The sequence below is a fragment of the Diadema antillarum genome, unplaced genomic scaffold (genome assembly GCF_040938485.1).
Source record: "Diadema antillarum isolate AM-2024a unplaced genomic scaffold, OU_Dant_1.0 scf00000032, whole genome shotgun sequence".
Classification (NCBI taxonomy): domain Eukaryota; kingdom Metazoa; phylum Echinodermata; class Echinoidea; order Diadematoida; family Diadematidae; genus Diadema; species Diadema antillarum.
Window position 1 is genome coordinate 455,036 of NW_027270921.1, and position 19,899 is coordinate 474,934.

General features: G+C 38.8%; 2 protein-coding genes across 2 annotated transcripts in view; one reads left to right on the forward strand and one right to left on the reverse strand.

The window, feature by feature from the left end:
• Positions 1–12,727, reverse strand: part of LOC139742106 (mediator of RNA polymerase II transcription subunit 15-like) — a 35,416-nt gene extending 22,689 nt beyond the window's left edge. Inside the window, exons 1-4 of the mRNA XM_071652680.1 lie at positions 12,553–12,727; positions 8,771–8,858; positions 5,249–5,303; positions 2,022–2,078 (exon numbers count right to left, since the gene is read on the reverse strand). Of these exons, the coding sequence (XP_071508781.1) occupies positions 2,022–2,078; positions 5,249–5,303; positions 8,771–8,858; positions 12,553–12,659 (307 nt within the window). The 5' untranslated portion in view covers positions 12,660–12,727. The remainder of the gene's footprint in view (positions 1–2,021; positions 2,079–5,248; positions 5,304–8,770; positions 8,859–12,552) is intronic.
• Positions 12,728–17,404: 4,677 nt separating this feature from the next.
• On the forward strand, positions 17,405–19,548 carry LOC139741880 (neuferricin-like). The gene is made up of 3 exons (XM_071652457.1): positions 17,405–17,897; positions 18,111–18,297; positions 19,302–19,548. The coding sequence occupies exons 1-3, from the start codon at positions 17,405–17,407 to the stop codon at positions 19,465–19,467; spliced, it is 846 nt and encodes a 281-aa protein (XP_071508558.1). The 3' UTR covers positions 19,468–19,548.
• The last annotated feature ends 351 nt before the right edge of the window (positions 19,549–19,899 follow it).

A 19,899-nucleotide genomic window follows, 5' to 3' on the forward strand; every position in this document is an offset into this window, starting at 1 on the left:
GCAAGGTAAATGGCAAGCAGTGAGTTTGATGAAAAGCTTGGACCAATATTCGTCGCTGGTGATGTCATGGTGCACTATCCAAAACTACTGCATGCTCATTGCATGCTCATGCAATAGTACATTTTAGCGAATGCCATGTGATGAGCAGTCAACCAATCGTGAAGCAAAATTCTCAGTAGGGTTCACATTGTATACACCATGTATTTCGTGAGTACTTATATTTCATGTAGTGGGACTAGCAATACGATTCCACAAGCGGTTGTATGTGCAATCAAGATCCACAGTGATTTTAATGAGAAATCAGTACTACATTTTTTAGTTAGTGAGTTCGCTCTTCAGTGGAAATGTATAATGCATAAATTGTGTTACAGCAGGCAAAATTTTTGCCAGTTGTTAATTTCTTGAATATCAACGACTTGCATTTTTCTTTTGCCTAACCATTCCTTTTTCCACATTCCAAAATACCCTCATTTTGTCTCCCTTGCAAATATAAAACTTGCAAAGATATCAGGTACATGCAGAATTTGTTACGATGGATGATAACATGAAGAGACTTTCAAGTAACCTACGTATGCTGTAATGAAAATCTAACAGCATTCACAGTGTTCAATATCAAGAGAAATGCCAGCAAAGTATGTTAAAGGGGACTATGCTTGCTATTAGGAATGTTCACACTGTATATGCCTTATGATTGCAAACTACATTAAACCTGTCTTCTATTCTGACATTACTTGCATAGAAATTCAACTTACCGGTATTCACAAAATCTTTGAATATTTTGGACAAAGCAAAATTTCATGACATCTGTTTAAAGATAATATAAAGTTTTGGTACCTCAAAAGTTTCCCTGAGTTTCCTTGTCTTAGTTTGTGTTTCAGGTTAAAGTACCTTTCATATAACTAACATTGTGAGACTTACTCGCCCCAAAGTGCTCTCATGTCTTAGTAATCATGCAATAATGGTTTTGTACAATATGTGTATATTGATTCTCGCGGTACCGCGTCGAGTCAAACTAACGGCTTGTTCGAATTTTTCAGAGCCCGCTCTGCTCTGGTACGAAACCATCATTGCATGATTACTAAGACATGACAGCACTTTGGGGCGAGTAAGTCTCACAATGTTAGTTATACGAAAGGTACTTTAACCTGAAACACAAACTAAGACAAGGAAAATCAGGGAAACTTTTGAGGCACCAAAACTTTATATTATCTTTAAAAAGCTCCTATTTACAGTGGAAAACGTCAGTGCTCACCAAATACTATGACATTCTACTGTGTACTTATCCAGAAAATGTCAAAGGTGTAAGTGCATCCTAAAATCTCTCCTGTGATATAAAACCAGTCATGTCTACTCAAACCTCAGGGTAAATTTAGATAACGGTGTTTAATTGGTAATTGAGTTAAGTTTGTGATCTTGAATTATCTTTGTGTTTGTCATCAACTATTCATTTCACAAGCTTTTGTTAACCCTTTCTGTGCCACAGAGTCAACTGTGCTCAAACTTTGCACACAAACCTATGAACAGGTGGCACATACAGAGTTAAAGCCTGTGTGATATATAACTCAAAACACGTTGAAAATCTATCATTCAACTAGACACTTAGAAAACAGTAACTTCATGTCTGTTTCTTTTTTTTTCCTACGGACAAATCATATAAAAGATACGTACCATCTCTAAAAATATGTCATGTAGTAATACACAGTCTATATGCCAGCTTGTGATGCTGACATTCGTAAGGATTCCATCTAATTGATTGAAACTTTGATACATCTCTTCTTTTTTTATTTTTAACTACGTATTCTGCTTTAAGAAAAAAAAAAGAAGACTGTACTTATATCCTTAGAATGTGTGTCATAACTGGGGAGAATGCAAACTTGAATTACATTTGCACAGTTCACTTTTTCCAAAGAAACATATCTTCCTGCCGAAATATTATTAGAATGACAGGCATGCATTTAATGATACACAAAAACTGCAGTGCCTTTTATGAAAAAAAAAATTTCTTGATTTTTTTAACTTACCTTGTTGCTGGTTGGCCATGTTGGGGGTCATTCTACCTGTGAGACCCTTTTCCTTTGCTGCAACATGAGAAGACAGAAAGGGTTATTGGTTAATACAAAGTGAGCAAATCAACAATTTCTTCCTAATATACAACAATTGGCAAAATCTGTGGCATAATCAACATGCTATAAAGTTCCAGTGTACAACTTTTTGTCAATGCTACTTTTACATTATGTTCCCAGTTGCCATGATGATCATGGTTCAGGTCACTGTGGACAAAACAAACAGAATTGTGTAAATTTCATTTACATTGGACATAAAGGAAGAAAATTATGGGCATCTAAATTTGTACATGAATTCACACTATGTTGATGTCAGTCACAACCATTAATATAAATTACATAAAGTGATGATGTCATTGCCTCACAAGTCTCGAATCAACATACACAGACATTTTTACTGATCTTCCTTTTTGGATATTACACTGAAAAAATTGTACCCTTCCTACTGAATCATTGCTGTGCTGTAATAACGTAGCAATGATGAACTTAAGTGGGAAAAGTTTGTAATTTACAAAACCATCCCTCTCAAAAAAAAAAAAAAAAATGTTCATATCAGTGCATGGAATGATGAAGATGATGTCATCTCCTTGTCAAACTTGCATTTGGCATTGCCAACAAGATCTCTGTGCATTCCCTCTATAGCCCCGGCAACACTGGCAAAAGATCGTGACGTTTAAGATTGTAAAGTCTTCACAAAGGTTGCACCTCCGTCTGCACTGGCAGTGGTACCCGTGCGCCACGAAAGAAGAAAGTCTGACAGCTAGTGACTGTCACGTAGAAGTGCACACACATACTTGTACAATACAATGACTGCGCGCTTCGGAGGCACTGCCCGCAAACAGATGGTGGACTTGTCATGTGACAAACTTCGCAAATTTTCAGGTACTAGCATTCACACTATCCAAAGATCAAGAAATTGACAGGGGTCTTAGAAACATCCCGAGTTTGAGTGGGAAGTTTTGCGGAAAGTTTTGCAGAAGTTTGCAGTCATGCTGGGAAAAACTTCGAGAAACTTTGTGATCTTTTGCCAGTGTTACCGCAGCTTACATGTGCCATGGTTTAAACCCCCTGTGTGTGCTACATTATTCTGAGACCGCAACACACACAGCATGCTTTTGGAAAACATTAGACTGTTTTTCAAAGTCATGTAACTTTTGATAGAAATATCTATGTTAGACATGCAAATAGCAAAGTTGTAGAGAAAATTGCAAGCTTTGCTGTGATGTAAATCTCATGTCAAATCTATGATTATCTTTCTTTCAAAAGGCCAGTAGTGACATTTCTGCCCAGGTCTGGGAGGCATAACTTTTGTGCAAACAGCCGCTAGGAAAACTTTGAATTTACTTGTAAAAAAAAAACCCCTAGGAAACACCGCTATTCAATCGTAACGCAATACAATCTACATGTGCGAGAAATGGAATCGTAAGCAAAGAGCACAGTACTGTGGCTTTTTGCCATTTATCAATTGGTTTGGGCGGGTTTGTGCATTTGAGCAAAACATGTGAACTTGGCACAGCGTCGATTGAGGTGGGCATATGAACGTGGCAGATAAAGACTTAAAAACATGTGAATCTGTAAAACATTTTTTATTAAATCTTCAATTTCTGTGAAATTTCAACCACTGTTTTTTATCTACTCTATATTGTATTCATATTGTTCAGTCAACTTAGACAGGGATTGGAAATGAACTTGCAGTCTACAGTATGATACTTTCATTATGAAATTCCTCAAACTTGGATGGCATCTCAATGTGTTATTCTGAGATATGCATTCAAACTGTTCTGTTTGGACTAAAGTCTGTGTTATGTTCACTTCACATTAAAAAATACACTAATTCTTCAAGTATCGGATATAAGAAAACACACAAAAAGGAATACAATCCTGAACATTCAAGGCACTTTGAATTACCGTACGCCTTCCAACCTGAACAGATCTCTTTGTAAAAGATACTGATCTAGACAGACAAAATATTTCAAAGATACAGTGTACCCATCTCCTTTATTGGACTCAAATACATAAAATTATTTGGAACTGTAGCCATTAAACACACACTTTCACATGTCACTAGGAACCATGAAAAGCGATTCCAAGCCTATACATGAAATATTCTATAGGATTTATAATAAAATTACAAAAGTATGCCATGGTAGTGTAGCATTTCATTTCAAATCATACACATTGTACGTGATCACCATTGCCAGTAATATGCACACAGAGTGAGTGGCTCTTGCACAAATGCAGCTACATGAAAAACATTTGTGGGTAGGTAGCAAGGCAGGCAAGTAGAAGGGTCAGTAGTACCCAGTATATTATCTGTAAGTATAGTTATGAGAGAACAATGAACTTATGAGCATATGCTGCAGGCATGTCTAAATTATACTCTCATTTTTATGGAGGCCTCCATAAAAAATAGTATGTACTTCCTCTTCCTGAATACACACAAAATGCTGACACTAATACCTAGCAAAACTACAGTGGCATCACAAAGACTACATTGTATATTGAAACATATTCATACTGTGATTCAATTGTGTGAAGAGCTTCTATGTATGCATTTCTAAGGTTACATTTCCACTAGAAACTTTGCACGATATAAAAATTAGGCAAATTGTATGCATGATAGCCCTTCACTATTGAAGCAGTGATGACAAAACTTTTGAATGCAAAAAAGGATTCCTTTGAATTGATCAAATGGCCACTGCAACATGCTAGCTCCTTAATGTTGAGTCCATTATTATAGTGACCTATGTTGGGTAATTCTAATACACACTGTTTGTCAAACCACTCACATGCAAACCTTGCACTACAACAGCATGGGTATGATATTTAGGACACAAAATATACCTTGTACTGCTCTGTTGCGGTAACTCTAAAGTTAAGGGAAACTTGAAGGTAAAGTAACCTCCACAGATGTCTTCTTTGTATCAAAAGAACCCAATGAAAAGTCTTGGAGCAACATTCTTAAAATCATCTGGCAATTGTTATGGAAGCATGATACTACCACTAACTCTGGCTATTATCACACTACCATTCTCAATTCATTCCATGTACACTTAACTTTGAGTTTGCAAAATGTACAGTTTTATTCTCCACTTTGTATGAGAAGCAACAAGATGAATGAGTAACTCAATCACACAGAAACTAAACAGATAATATACCAAGTGAGACACCAGTGATGTACTTACCATTGCTATCTCGCATGTGAAGAATGAGTCGGGCAACCAATCCGAGATAGCTATCCTGGAAAAATTTTGGTGGGTGGAATGAAACATTGAACGGCAAAATTATGAACATGGAAGGAAAAGAAGGGAAGGAAGAGGAAAACCGACCACGTAGCACATCCAAACTGGGCCTACTGAGCGAAGGATACACGCACTCACTCAAACAGGATGTACATGGTATTAACTCTCCATTATGTGCGCCTTAACCCGACCCATGCCCCCTGGTGCCTGCATCATACTGGAAAAAGGCAGACATGTGGATCTGGGCAGTGCTCAGTATCGTTGGTAGAGTGGACGGGGGCATGGGAGGAGATGGGTGACAGCTGGGGAGAAGGAAGTAGTACAGATTGAGAGACAGTCTGGGGAAGTGTATGCACTCTGATGTATATGTAATTCATGTATTTATTCATTTGTATGATAAACATGCTTAAATCCCATATGTTTAAAATGTGTGTGCACAATGTACGTTGTATGTCCTTATATTTATCTTTGTTTAAGAAATTTTTTGTATGCACAACATATGAATTAATGTTATATTGTATGATCATGCCTTTATGTACATATCCATGGCTATGTAGATGTATTACGTACGTGTACATGAATGAATATAATGCACAGAAAGAGATACTAAATGTATGTGAGACCTACATGTACATGCATGTATGCAAGCAAGCAATCTACAGTGAGACTGAATCAAAAAGTAATCCTAACAGACATTTAGTAGCATTGTGGATGGCACAAATACAAAAAGTCAGAGGTTTCCAATAGGTAATAACGAATCTGACATCCAAGTATAAGTTAATCACAGAGTTTTGACCACTGTTGTATTTATGAATCATTGTTAATATAATCATTACATTATTGCTTCCATCTAGTTTTATTCTGCAGAATGCTCTTGTGTGTGGCTCAAAGCCAAATCAAATTTACAAATTTATTTAACCAATAGAAAAAACAAACAACTAAACGTTCTGCCATGAGATCGACTAAATGAAAGAAAGGGCAGATTCACATATCTTGAAGGAAGTATCAAAGTTTTTGTTTTAGTTTAATTCTGCAGAACATACTACAAAAACAAAACCAACCAAAAAAAAAAGATATAGAAGTACAAGAGGCTCATACATTACCATCAATAATCCTATATGTACAAGAAAAGGGTCATATTAATCAGAAGGGAAAGGGATCATACTTTCTGCAATAAGACTTGATTGTAGTACTAGTACAGATATTACAGGGCTCATTAGGAAATACGGTTAAAAAATGGATTTATAACATATCCCAAATTGAATAATGCAGGATTATTCAAACAAAAACAAACAAACAAAAAAGAACAAAATGTAATGTTTCATTTTCAGCATTTGCCATTAGAGTGCTAAGCAGTTCATCACGAACTACTTTGGTGGTAACCCCACCTACAGCTTCAATTACGTACATGCAGCGAAAGTGCATCCTAGAATCTTTTTCATATGTATACATTATTTTTGTTTCACAATTAATCATATCACAATGATGACAGTTCACATACAATATCCCACTTTATCATTTCTGGCTCTAACACTACCATTGTCTATTAATAATGTCCCAATATAGTAACTAATTCTAGACAACCCAATCACAGAGATTACACTTCCCTGCTCTTAACCACTATTTCCTAACATATCTGAAACAGAAGATAGCCAATCACTCTGTTATAACATTTTCTGCTTGCCAGTGACAAGTAATATAAAGAAGGTGACAACAAACTATCACATACTCAATTTTTGACTGAATTCTTGCTAACTTTGAGGTTGTCTTTTGTTGCTGTTGTGTTGTACATCAAAAGGGATTTATCAACACCATGCTCTCATATAATTCAAATTCTGACAACATAGATATATATTTCTGCCATATACAATGTATACAAAAGTAGCCACACTTATGGCTGCATTATTTTTCCCACTGTTAATCTACCATAATGGCAAAGAGAGACAAATATGATGCACAACTGACAATTCCAAGTCTCCAATGGGGTTTGCAAAATCTAACCATGCATGCAGACAAATGACTCAGAATGCATATTATATGCATAGCACTCTGGGAACTGGATGAAAATTCTACATGCAGTATACACAATGTTGATAATGATCCACATGGTAATAAATGTGCATGAAATGGCTCCTTTAAATTTATTCTGCCACATCCATTTTTTTTCTAAAGATGAAAAGATGGAAAGTAGTTAGTTCAGTTTATAACTAGTAATTCATTATCATTTATCAATGCCTTGTCGGCCTTGAACTACTTAACATAACAATGTCAGAATTTCTGAGCTTGGGTATTTGTTCCAAGTTCAGTGTGTCACTACCAGCAACCAGGGACAGCCTGGTGGTAGTGTCACTCCCTGGAAAGCAGTAGATGACAGGTTCGAGTCCCGTGGTTCCTTTTTTCCAACATACTTATTAGATTACAGATCAGCAGTTGTGATCTTTTAAATTTCATTTGTTAGAGGGACACAAAATGAAGAAAATTCACCCTCAACTTACTTGTAATATTCTCTTGCATTTAACTAGTAATTCAGTGATTCAAATTAGTTTTAAAAATTTGCTCAAGTGTAAAATATCAATGAACTGAAAGGCACTCGATTTCAATTACAATTCCCATAAACTATGGTAGTTTGAAATCAGCCTCTTATAATATTTTCTTATGTCAAAAAAGTGAGTGTTAGATTGAGTTATAGAAACAATCTGTGTGTGCAGGGATGCACATTTGCTCATTCCTCTTTCTTTCTTTGATTTTCGAAGTAAATTAGTTTAAGAGTGGCTTTCACTATTTAATACTAGTAGTGTCTGACAGACACACAATTTTTTTTTTTTTGTGAGCCATCTCATTTTTTTTTTTTTAATTAAAAGACAAACACTAGAAAAGTGTCTATAGTAGCATTGCAGAATTATTGCATTGCTGGCAATTACCAAGGTACCTGCCCACATGCTTTCTTGGCTACATAAAATAAAGAAACAAACCACTACACATGTAGTCTAGGAAGCATGGGTTTACCTAGCTGAACAAGCCCTCTGGAGTTCAATCCTTTTGTAAGATTTTCCTGACTTGGTCTGTATAAAACCTTTATGAAACAAAATTGCATTTACATTAGCTGTTTGATTAAACCTGAACCCACCGGATTTACATTGTACCACAACTGCAAAATAAGGGAGGCTGCCTACTGCTGAAGAAAAGAAAAAATAATTTTTTTATAATTGAACACTTCTTAGCACACACACAGAAAAAAAAAAATCCTCCTTATTCACAAAACCCTATTCATAAACACAATGAGCAAAGGCTCTCTTTTCCATCACTGCCCCCCCTCCCTCCCCTCCCCTGATGAAAGATTAAAAAAACAAAATGAAATGAAATATAATCTCCAAAGAAGTATACATATACACACACACACAAAGAAAAGGAAATATGAAACCAACAACAGCCACCAAATGTATATGCACAGTGTATGTTACTCACCCTATCCTTGGCTCTACTGTAGATATGGTTTTCAAGCTCTGCACCAGACTTTTCGATAGGGTTGCAAGCTTCTCGCAAGGCATCATCGCTGGATGAAAAACAACCAAACAATGGCTGATAATGATGTTACAAGTTTTAGAAACACTACAAAAGCAAGTACATTATTTTGGCACAAAGTGTAAACAACAAGCACTACCTGACAAGCTGTTGAGTCTGATGAAAATTTTTGATTTTCTTGGTAATCTGTATATATTAAACAAGTTCTTACAGTGATTTTTCAACAAGCCTCCAGGCAAGTCACTAGTCTTTTCATCCTAATTTTCATACAAATCCCATGCAAACAAAGAATACTAAATGGTAATTCCTGACTGTTAACCCATTGAAGACTACTGTAGGTAGTCTGAGCATACTCGGGCAGGTGTCTACATGTACATGGGAAATGTGTGTTACAGCAAAATCAGTCTGTCTTTACTGGTTAGACAGTAAATGTCCTTACGTGTATATTTGTCAAAGATACTCTTTTCCTACAAGTATTTCCTGCAAGACAAGTCTGATTCCAACTCCTTGATATAGTCCTTGATTTCAGAAGTGATATGTCATGACCAAAGCAGAAGATAGATCTATACCACTCTAAATACTAAACCAGCAGTCATTACCACAATCAAATCTGATATAAGCACACAACAACTTTTCTGATTGTATTCACAGCAGGCAAAGTACTTGTACTGGCACACTGAGTATGAATATTACAGACAGATAGTTCAAGTTAGAAAATTAACGGAACATTCAGCAATTTTTGTCTGCCTTGAGCAATAATGAAATTTATCTGAATTTCAAATCAATTAATGGAAACTTTTTGTCTTTTTTCTGTAAAAATGTGCATATCAAAAAAAAAAGGAAAAGAAACACTGTAATTATGTTAAGAATGAGGGGTCACCATTAAAAAAAAAGGGGGCGGGGAATTGAGGTCTGAGATGAGATCTGATGTACACTTTTGTGACATGCAGATCTACGTCACTTCTGAAAACGACAGTGCTATTGGCAGCTTTCTACAGAGAAATATCCTTGACTATCCATCCAGGACAAAGGTTCTGTGATACAACTTGTATATGTAAAACAGGATAGTTTGGGATTCATTCGTCTCCAGGACTAAAATGGTTCACCAGCAATTTGCCTGCTTCTTGTGCAGCCAAATTTACAACAAATCATGCTAAAAAAATGCAGTTGGGCAGCACTTGAAGAAAGAAGGGCACAGCTTTTAGAGTGTGTACTATTTTATGGTATGACCTGTGGTTTGATCAATATACACCCCAATGACCTCTTTGTAACAGTCACTGAGATATATAAACCATCTCCTCTTGGAAGTCCAGAAAATTCAACATCCCTTTTGCCCTATTTCAACTTGACCGAACCAACGGAAAATCCTAATCCTCTTCCTTTATACCAGATGCTACTACATTATGGAACTCATTATCACCAAGCACTGCCAATTGAACTTCCATGAACACATTCAAGGAAGAGGAGGTGCAGAACATCAGGCTTCATTTAGCATCCAATTATATTTTTAGCAGCACACATAATATAGAGAAGTGCTTCTCAAACAGTGGGCCACAGCCAACCGGTGGGCCAGAAAGAAAGATGAAAAATAAACGTCTCCTGGTAAAGTTGGAATCATTTGGTTAAATATTGTATACGTGATAACCTTCTTGTATGGCGTAAGACTTTTTCTGATTGGTACATGTAATTGGCAAATAGCAGTGTTTGATGGTAAGGAGTCCCCTTGGGGAGAAGTATTGAGTGGCGTGCCTAAAGGCAGCGTGTTGGGTCCAACCCTTTTTTAAATCTTTGTCAATGATCTCCCAGATGTAGGTACAAAATTTTAAGTTAAATGTCATCATGTTTGCTGATGACACAAAAATGTAGGTTTGCTCGGACACAAAAGATTCTGTTGTACAACTTAAAACCAATTAATCAAAACTTGAGGATTGGCCTGCAAAGTGGCAACTTTGTTTTCATCCTAAGAGTGTACAGTGTTGAAGATGGAGAAACAAAGCACAGAAATGCATACAGAATGCATACAGAATATCATATGAACACAGAATCATGCACAGTAGCTCTCAAGTTCTCTGTTTGTACTATGAAAATAGGCCTACTTTTGATCTTACTGGTAATGCATTCACTATCATTTTTCTTTTCTTTTTTGTTCTTTTTACTTTTACTACACCATGAACACTGGACATTGTTATCCTTTGATCCTTTAATACAACGTAGGTAGCAGCAATTTCATGCAGGAGAAAATTAAGAAACAACAACAACAGCAAAACATGCACCATATGCAAAGACAAGATGATCACTCCTTTTCTTCCCCCTTTTTATACTGTCAAGCTGGCGTAATTATCGTGGGCAAGACCAAACAAGTGGCCGTTAACTAAATAAATGAACGATTATGGTTGTGTATAATAATGTCGCTCTTCTGCATAATCGGTGATCGATCGTGCTACGAGAAAGCCCGTGATCAGTGTACTTTTGAGACAGAATTATCTAAAATTTACGTACATATCATATATCATTCACTTTTTATCCAAAACTGGCTTTGAAATTTCATGAAACCATCACTCATCAGATGGTCCATCTCAATTACCAATATTTCTGATAGCCATGGATTTTTATCGACAAATAATGGAAGGAAATGGGAGGTGTATGGCATGGTGTGCATTTACTATTTAAAAGTTTACTAAATTTACACTTAACAAAAGCTGCCCATCAATTAACACGATTAATGTAACTTTAATCTGTGTAAGTGCAACATCTGCCACATCAGTTCGGGAAACCCACTCACAAGGGGGGCCCCTCCTTATAAGTAACCCGTCCCCCTTATAAGTAACCCCGTCCCCCTTATAAGTAACCCCCGGGGCACCCCTTATAAGGAGTCTCCACGCTTTTTTGCAATGCAACGCGAAAATGAAAGGACTGCGGCAATTCGCTTGATTATGTCCATAAAGCTTCACAAGTTTCCTAGTTACTCACGAAATTTGAGCAAAATCGGTTTGAGGCATCATATCTAAAATCATGGATTTAAATGCGATGTCAAACGACCCATGCGAATGCTGAAATGCGAGCGATTACTGGCGCGAGTGTCGCCAGGCGCGGCGGCGCGGCAATGCTTGAGTGCAGACGTGGCGACTGAGCACTCAGTCGCCACGTCTGCACTCAAGCATTGCCGCGCCGCCGCGCCTGGCGACACTCACGCCAGTAATCGCTCGCATTTCAGCATTCGCATGGGTCGTTTGACATCGCATTTAAATCCATGATTTTGGATATGATGCCTCAAAACCGATTTTGCTCAAATTTCGTGAGTAACTAGGAAACTTGTGAAGCTTTATGGACATAATCAAGCGAATTGCCGCAGTCCTTTCATTTTCGCGTTGCATTGCAAAAAAGCGTGGAGACTCCTTATAAGGAGTGCCCCGGGGGTTACTTATAAGGGGGACGGGGTTACTTTAAAGGGGGATGGGTTACTTATAAGGAGAGGCCCCCCTTGTGAGTGGGTTTCCCGAACTGACATGCACGGTGTTACTTCAAATTTCATCTGCAATGTTTTCTTTCTGCATTAATCAATTAAATAAACAGATTAAGAAACAGTGAATACACGATCCAAAAATACAGACAGAAACAAAGCAAGGAAGAATTTCATGGAACACATTAACGTTGAATAACTAATGAAGTTTGAATATTAATTTAATAAGAATAAGATTAACGTTAGAATAAGACCGGGGACGTACATTTGAGCCACAACTTTTTGTCTGAATTGTGGAACTCTCCAGCTTGTATCAGTAGCATTGCCCCCTGTACCTCCTGCTCCAATCACTCCAGGTCCAGGTGTTGCCATATTCTCAAGGAAGGATCCCTCCTGCGAAATATCTGACTTGAGAAAGTTGGTGTTCTTCGACTTCTAACTGAGCTGCGGCCTATATGCTTAGATGACGAGTCGTTCAACATAAACCGAGATGAGATGGGACGGCGCGTCAGTGTTGCGTGTGCCTACCACCACTGAGCGGAGTTTAGTACAGTGCAAGTGCAGACGAAAAGGAAAGCAAGTCAAGAGTGCAGGCTTGGTCCAACTTTTTATAATTTTACAAAAAAACTATATCTAAATAATTTAGTAATGATAAAAAATACATTAAAGACATTAAAAATAAATAAATATTTAATTGTAATTTTTTTGGGGGGTAAAATAAGAACAATACTATACTTATCTGAATCCAGAGTATATACTTTGAATGAAAGAGTCTAACATGGCAGCCCACATGAGCAACTTCGGAACTGTGAATGTTGTTTGTGAACCAGTTAGTATGCAGGTCTGCGTAAATACTGTGCGGTAAGTATCTTCATTTCTATGTGATGTGTAACTAGCAAGCAAGAGGTAAATTGAAGACACATGACTGATAGATCTAGACTCTAGACGTGTAATGCTAAATTGTCATTTATTATAGTCTATCTATGAATTTTAGGTCTATAAATTTAGTTTACAGTAAAGTTTTACCCCAGTACGTAGCCGAGTAGGCAGTCGCCATCATCCATCATGATAAGCGTGCGTACAAACGAGTTGACCGAAAGATCGGTCTGTATAAGCTGTATCTGTCCGTCGGGGAATGTTCCGCGGAGACTACGTCTGGCTTCACGGATCCTCTCCGTATACGGAGGACAGCGTTAATGGCAAAATATAAAAAGAGTCCTCCGGACAGACGGATCTTTCTGTCTAACAAACGAGGCGTCCAGAATTGAAGAGGGAGTCGAGTGCACCCACTGAACTCATTGAGTTCAGTGAGTGCACCCTCACATCCAGGCAGCTGGATCTACATTTGTAACTAAGTCTATGTTCAAGTCACATCTTCTCTTCTCATATCGTATCTGGAGTAATCAGTCCGGGAAACCCGCTCATGAGGACCGCTCCCCCGTACGAGGACTGCCCCGCCTTATGAGGACCGCCCGCACGCCTCATGAGGCCCCCGGGGGAATGCCTCAAGAGGACCCCTATTCACTTCTTAATATTCATCTCACATCTGACATATAAGTTGTCGCAACTTTGCACGGTGATTTTTTGTTACACACACATGTCCACTATCCGTGATGAAAAGAAGAAAAAATCCTGTCTGTTTTTTTCTTCAAAAATCGAGTTTCAATCAACCGATGCAGAGCGCCTATCAAAACACGGGCGCCAGCGTGTTCGCACAGTGCAAGAGTGCCGCACCTAGCGGCCTGATCCGACTAAATATTTTCGGTACTTTTTTCTGCGGCTCTCACCTCTCTGCGCGCGAATCAGCCTCGTGAAGCTGAAGTCTGACATCTTTTTACACAAATTTGTAACGAGAAAAATAAAATCAGTATGGTTGGGTGTTCATAATACCGGACACCTAACGTTTTTCTATCAATAGAAACGTGAAAAATCCCACAGTTTGCCTGAAATTTTACTCACGTGTGGAGAAAATACTCCGGATTCACAAGCGCGCACTGAAAATGCGATCTGAGGTACGCGCTCTTAGATGGCGGCTTCGAACGCGTGGGGTGTCATTTTTTCCGCACTCAGTTGCCCTGCTCATTTCTACCGACCACCATGACAATACGTTAATAAAGGGCACTTAAATGCGTTTTTTCGACAGGCCGCTGTTTTTTTCTAGCCGTCATTTTTTCCCCAATAATATTTGAATATATTTTGAATCCTTCGATATTACTTTTGAAGGACTGTTTGATGAATTTGACTTGATTTTCATTAGGAAACTTTTCATCGTAATTGAAATAAATTAGATGAGTCGGTTTGTTTTTTTCACATTCATTTCTCGTTTCTGTATTAACTCGTACGGTCGTAGCGGGCGACAAAATGTTTATGTCATGTGTATACCAAATTTGTGTAACGTGTGTGCACGATCGTACAAGCGGCGGTGACAATTTTGCGGTCAAAATCGTCAAATTTATTACGGAAGGATACTCTACATCTAACAACGAGTCAGCAAAGGTAGGCCTAGTTATATGTAGTTACACGATAAACCTTATTCGATTTTGCTAAATTTCGGTAATTTAGAGGGAATACTTAGTTGTTTTCGCCACATTTTACTCGGTAGCGTAGCCCAGTGAAGAATCGAACACGGTTGCGCGTAGTCCCATGCGTACATTTTCTTTCTGTACGCGCAATGCCATTATAATGCGCGGTCGGTCGTTATAGACCCGGTCAGTGGGTTGAACACCTACCATACTAACCTGATCTTGTGCATATATTCCAAATTATTATTCCACACTGATAGAGTAGGTGGGTACTCCAGTTTCTTGGCAAACTAATCACTTTGTAGGTATGACGAGTTCACTTCCTTCGTCAATTCCGCCCTTTCCGCTAACCTTTGGCCAGTTTTGGCGGTTTCCTGGAATCATCCCGCGGTGCGACGTCACATCACATCACGCATCCAGCACATCGGACAGCGCGCAAGCTTAGAGATTATCAGAGCGAGCTTGCGCACGCACCAGGGGATGCAGTATCCTTTGGTGCGTGCGCAAGCTCGCTCTGAAAATCTCACAGCTTGCGCGCTGTCTGTATGTGCTAATGGGGATGCGTGATGTGATGTGACGTCTCATCGCGGGATTCCAGAAAAAGCGCCCAAAGTTTAGCGGACGGCGGAATTGACGAAGAAAGTGAACCCATCATACTTACAAAGTGATTAGTTTGCTAAGAAACTGGAGTACCCACCTACTCTATCAGTGTGGAATAGTAATTTGGAATATATGCACAAGATCAGGTTAGTACTGATTTTATTTTTCTCGTTACAAATTTGTGTAAAAAGATGTCAGACTTCAGCTTCACGAGGCTGATTTGCGCGCGGTGAGGTGAGAGCCGCAGAAAAAAGCACCGAAAATATTTAGTCAGATCAGGCCGCTAGGTGCGGCAGTCTTGCATTGTGCGAACACGCTGGCGCCCGTGTTTTGATGGGCGCTCTGCATCGGTTGAATAAAACTCGATTTTTGAAGACAAAAACAGACAGGATTTTTTCTTCTTTTCATCACGGATCGTGGACATGTGTGTGTAACAAAAAATCACCGTGCAAAGTTGCGACAATTTATACGTCAGATGTGAGATGAATAAGAAGTGAATAGGGGTCCTCTTGAGGCATTCCCCCAGGGGCCTCATGAGGTGTGCGGGCGGTCCTCATGAGGCGGGGCAGTCCTCGTACGGGGGAGCGGTCATCATGAGCGGGTTTCCTGGACTGACAGTGTACCTCCGCCAAGGGAGGAGGTTATGTTTTCGTTACCGTGTAAAGTTTAATGTTTGTTTGTTTGTTTATTTGTCCGTGTGCAAAATAACTCAAAAAGTAGTCAACAGATTTGGATGAAACTTGCAGGAAAGGTTTAGAATGATACAAGTAACAGATGATTAAATTTTGGTAGTGATCCGAGAACTTTTGGGGAATTTATGAAGCATTTTTGATATTTTGGCAGGTTTGTAGGGTCAATGAACTTGAGTCCTGGAAGTTCAGGCTGCGCATATGTGAGGTTTGCATGCGCACACTAAAGTGCGTGCTCTACATTGTACCTGTACTCAAGACTCTAGTTTCTGCTAGGGTGAGGCGCGCCATGCAGCTGAGGGTTTATGATGTAACAAAGGCTTATAAGTTCTATATTGGGAAATCGGGTGACTTTCAGCACACAATGCTGTAAGTACGTATGGGTGGAAATCACTGATATCTCTATGGAAGAACGAGATCAGTGGTGGAAATGAGCTGCGTGCTTGGTGGAGGTCTGCGCTCTCAGAGTGCTTTTCTATTTTTTTATTTGTTATGACACTTTATTTTTCAGAAACGCAGTGTGGTTGATTGTTTGGATATCAGTTTCTAACGTTACAATGATCCATCATTTGAACCATCTTGTAGATTCTAGAGTCCATACATTTTGTTTTTCACAAAATAAACAATGTTAACTTGAGTGTAGACGAGAGAGTAGTTGAAGCATTATGACGTTTGTTTCGCGTAAATATCCTGTCATATCCACTTACATCATCAAAATCAAACAACATCAGCAACATTATGACACTTAAACATTATGATTTAATACTTGGGTCTTGAGCATTGTGACGTAACTATAAAATGGTGAAAAGCTGACTGTGTCGAATATTCAAGTCGAGCGCATTTAACAGTATGCTGCCATCTACTGTTCAATAAATGTACAGGATCCGAGCAATGGCAGCTCCTACAACGCAAAATGGCAGCTCCCTTGCTCAGCCGCCTCCGCTTCTGGACTGTGCCCTCTTGTGGTATAATCTCTTTGGTCTCACCGCACTGGCACGGCGACCCTATAAATGAAGGACGTTTACAGAGTTTCATAACCGCAACAGCGGCCCCAACATGTACATGTTGGGCTGTTACGAGTTACAGTACCCCGCAATGGGGTTAAGAGTTTCAGTGCAATACAGGAATATACCTTTAAAGAAAAGAGGATCTTCCATATTTCTGCTTACTAGAAATCTTTGTAATCAATCACAACATGAGTGCTACTGAGAAAAATGATGTTCCAGAAAATTCAGATTTGTTGGTATGATCTATACCGGTAGTTTGTTTTTCCTTGTGTGTTTTAGGTACATCTAATGGACCTATGATGGCATCCCTCGGAATCATCACTGGAATCTTAGTGGCAATTATTGCATGTATCATCATTGTGTTGGAGCCAGGAAGAGCTAGAAATGCGTTATATGACAATAGTGTCCAAGGCATTGTGTCCAAGATAATCCAATTGTTTATCAAGGAGGATAATTCTAGTGCAGACCTTGGACAAGAGGAAGAGATGTCCACTGATACTATTACCAGAATCTTCACTGAAAAGGAGCTGGACCGCTACGACGGGAGCAGTGACAGCCCTGGTCTCTATCTGGCCATTATGGGGAAAGTGTTTGATGTGCAGAAAGGAGCCAGGCACTATGCTCCTGGTGGAAGTTACCACTTCTTTGCAGCCCGAGATGGCTCAAAGGCATACATCTCTGGGGACTTTACGGAGGAAGGATTAACACCTGATGTCAGTGGACTTTCACCACAGCAAATGGTGGATCTAGAGAACTGGGTGAAATTCTTTAAAAAGGAGTATAATTATGTGGGTAAGTTATCTTGTATTTCCACCCCAATATTTGTTGATAGTGTGACATACAATTTTTCCCCTGTTTTTTGTTTTTTTTGTTTTATTATATTATATTTTATTTTGTTTTGTTTTGTTCATTTTGTTTTGTTTTGTTTTGTTTTGTTCTGTTGTGTTTTGATTTGCATTTAATTAAAACATGGCTTTATCAATAAGTACAATTGTCTTCCCACAGGAAAGCTCAGTGGTCACTTCTATGACAGCCATGGCTACCCAACATCCAGCATGCTGGAGGCACAGAGGATGATTCAGGAAGGAGAGAGACTCAAGGAAGATGAAGCTGCTTATCAGAGGCGCTTCCCATTCTGCAACTCGGAATGGACCCAGGCGGCTGGCCTTCGTGTCTGGTGCTCCAAGAAGAGGCAAGTATGGTGCTCAGTTAACGGTTCTCTCTTATGTCTTGATATTTCTTTCCAGATCCTACCTATTATTCTGAAAAATGGCAAGGAAGCAATGAAGAGCCAGTTTAGGGCATTGATTAAAATGGTGCAAAGAACCAGTGAGTCCATCATGTATGAGGCTCTGTTGATTGAGAATTCTGTAACTCTTCCTGCATTGGTCTGTGCTGGCTAGCGGCTCCTCTTGATAATAGCCTGCTTTGATGTCAAGTGTTTTGACTAATGATTAGATACATCTGTCATGGCTGCCTAAATGTTTTCATAATGATGAAAGGGGCAAATCTTCATTTGTGTTTGCAGTAAGTTGCAAGTTCTTTGGGGTTATCATATTCAATGTCAAAATTATGGAATTTCTTCAACTTGTTTGGAAAAAATCAAGGAAACTTGTAGGAGCTGATATATATTGTTTTCAATTGTAATTCTCTATTTACTACAAAAAATGTATCATTGTACTTTATGCCGATACATATTTTAAGTTTGCCTGTCTAAATATTTCAAGTGTACAATATATCATCAGTTGCCAGTAGTCAGTCATTCTATGATGTAAGTGAAGTAATCATCATCACTCCTTTTTCAACTTCAGGATTAGCATAGAAGGTTTGATTATATGTGAAAGATTTGCTTTTTTTTCCCCCTTATACATGTCATTATTTACGTTGGTCAACCTGAAATCTGTAAAGTCATCAAAGACAGGCAACTCCCATTGTAACAAAGTCCTTGGGACTGGCAGTTTTCTTTCGTTATACTGATTTTTTTTTTTTTTTACAGCCAAGCAATAAAAGTGCATAAATAGACATGTGGATGGTAATTCTGGAACCTGAATTTTTACTTTGTTGGAGGAAGATTTTTGTTATAACTGTGTTTGTAATAACAGAAGTGCACTGTAGTGATTATAGCTTATAATCAAATTCTTTTGGTTGATGTTAGATATTTTCTGTATTATTTCTGCCTTCTCTACATTCTTTTAGCGGAGGGATTAGCCGAGAGTGGACTGGTGTGCCTCGCAAGCTCTTCAACCCGGGCACCAACAAATGGCGCTGTGCATGCATCGAGGAGGATGAGCTAGACAACCCCCATCTACGCCTCTATGATGACTGTGAACCCATGGCGATATCTTGCAAAGCAGGCCCCTGATGCAAACTTCTCACAGGCTATACATTGTATGTTTTCCTTCTTCAATAGCCTTTGGATTTAAGGCCTTCACTGCCTTGAATGTAGACTAAGCACGCTTCTTGTAATACCACATTTGCAACAGTGATTTACAGAGAGATGTCCTCGAAGACCAGTGCCAGATGTGGATCAGGAATAGCGATTAGTCTAGATTCAAGTGCACAGGGGGATATCAAATCCCAGAAAACATTGGTTAAAAGCTTCGTCTTTCCAAGTGCAAGTATTCAGGTATAGAGTACTGCAGTGTGACATCATCGCCATGGAAACTGATTCTAAACAGCCTCAAGTAATCCAAATATCTGTGAACACAATGACTGCTAACGTTTCTCGTACGCGGTTTTAACCCATTGCACAAAGCCTTGTGTGAGGGTATCTTGTGTGGTGAACCAGCACTAA

What these genes read in the sequence shown, in the direction of transcription:
- LOC139741880 (XM_071652457.1), top strand. Translation starts at nt 17,405, where the DNA reads ATGGCATCCCTCGGAATCATCACTGGAATCTTAGTGGCAATTATTGCA. An exon ending in AAAGGAGTATAATTATGTGG is followed by an intron (nt 17,898 to 18,110) that starts GTAAGTTATCTT and finishes GTCTTCCCACAG; the next exon opens with GAAAGCTCAGTGGTCACTTC. An exon ending in GTCTGGTGCTCCAAGAAGAG is followed by an intron (nt 18,298 to 19,301) that starts GCAAGTATGGTG and finishes ACATTCTTTTAG; the next exon opens with CGGAGGGATTAGCCGAGAGT.